The sequence below is a fragment of the Trachymyrmex cornetzi genome, unplaced genomic scaffold, assembly GCF_001594075.2.
Source record: "Trachymyrmex cornetzi isolate Tcor2-1 unplaced genomic scaffold, Tcor1.1 scaffold81, whole genome shotgun sequence".
NCBI lineage: Eukaryota > Metazoa > Arthropoda > Insecta > Hymenoptera > Formicidae > Trachymyrmex > Trachymyrmex cornetzi.
This window is the reverse complement of record NW_017300147.1, coordinates 17,328-18,046: the sequence shown is the minus strand read 5'-3', so window position 1 is coordinate 18,046 and position 719 is coordinate 17,328. Positions and strand designations below refer to the sequence as shown.

At 57.4% G+C, this 719-nt stretch overlaps 1 protein-coding gene across 1 annotated transcript in view; it reads left to right on the top strand.

Annotated features, from left to right (window-relative positions):
* Nucleotides 1-49, top strand: part of LOC108768571 (transcription initiation factor TFIID subunit 12-like) — an 11,553-nt gene extending 11,504 nt beyond the window's left edge. Inside the window, exon 3 of the mRNA XM_018519037.1 lies at nt 3-49. Coding sequence (XP_018374539.1) covers nt 3-49 — 47 coding nt within the window. The remainder of the gene's footprint in view (nt 1-2) is intronic.
* Nucleotides 50-719: the final 670 nt, after the last annotated feature.

Here is a 719-nt window from a genome sequence, read left to right as displayed (position 1 = left end):
AGGTAGTGAATCGGCTGCGCTCAGCTGTAGCAGAGCACTACGCGAATAGGTTGCTCAGCAAGCCTGATCAGGGTAAGGTTTTCGAGGTGTCGTCACGGTGTCGGGTGAGCAATCACTTTATCCGTGGCGGCAGTTTCACTCGCTTCGCAGATTGGCGCTTCATACATAAGGCCCGTTTAGATGTGCTCCCTCTCAACGGCGCACGACGTTGGGAGGCAAATGATAAGCGCTGTCGGCGATGCGGTGAAGCATCGGAAACCTTACCTCATGTGCTCTGTCACTGCGGTATCCATTCCGCCGGCAATACAGCTGAGGCACAACGCTGTCCTGCACCGCCTCTGGAAGGCCACTCGCCTTCCAGGGGTAGTGCGGGTTAACCAGCGGGTGGAGGGCGTCAGCGGCGATTTGGCGGCGCTACGACCTAACCTCGTGGTCAGGCACGAGCCCTCCAAAAGTGTCGTCATATGCGACGTCACGGTGCCCTTCGAAAATAGACTGATAGCATTTGATGAGGCCAGGGCGAGGAAACTCGATAAGTACAACGCCCTGGCCGAAGAGTTACAACGAAAAGGGTATCGTGTCGTCGTGACGGCCTCCGTCGTCGGCGTTCTCGGCTCGTGGGATCCGAGAAATGAGGCGGTGCTGAAGCTGCTGAGGGTCACGGCCCAATACGCTTCTATGATGCGTCGTCTCATCGTCTCGGATACCATTCGCTGGGC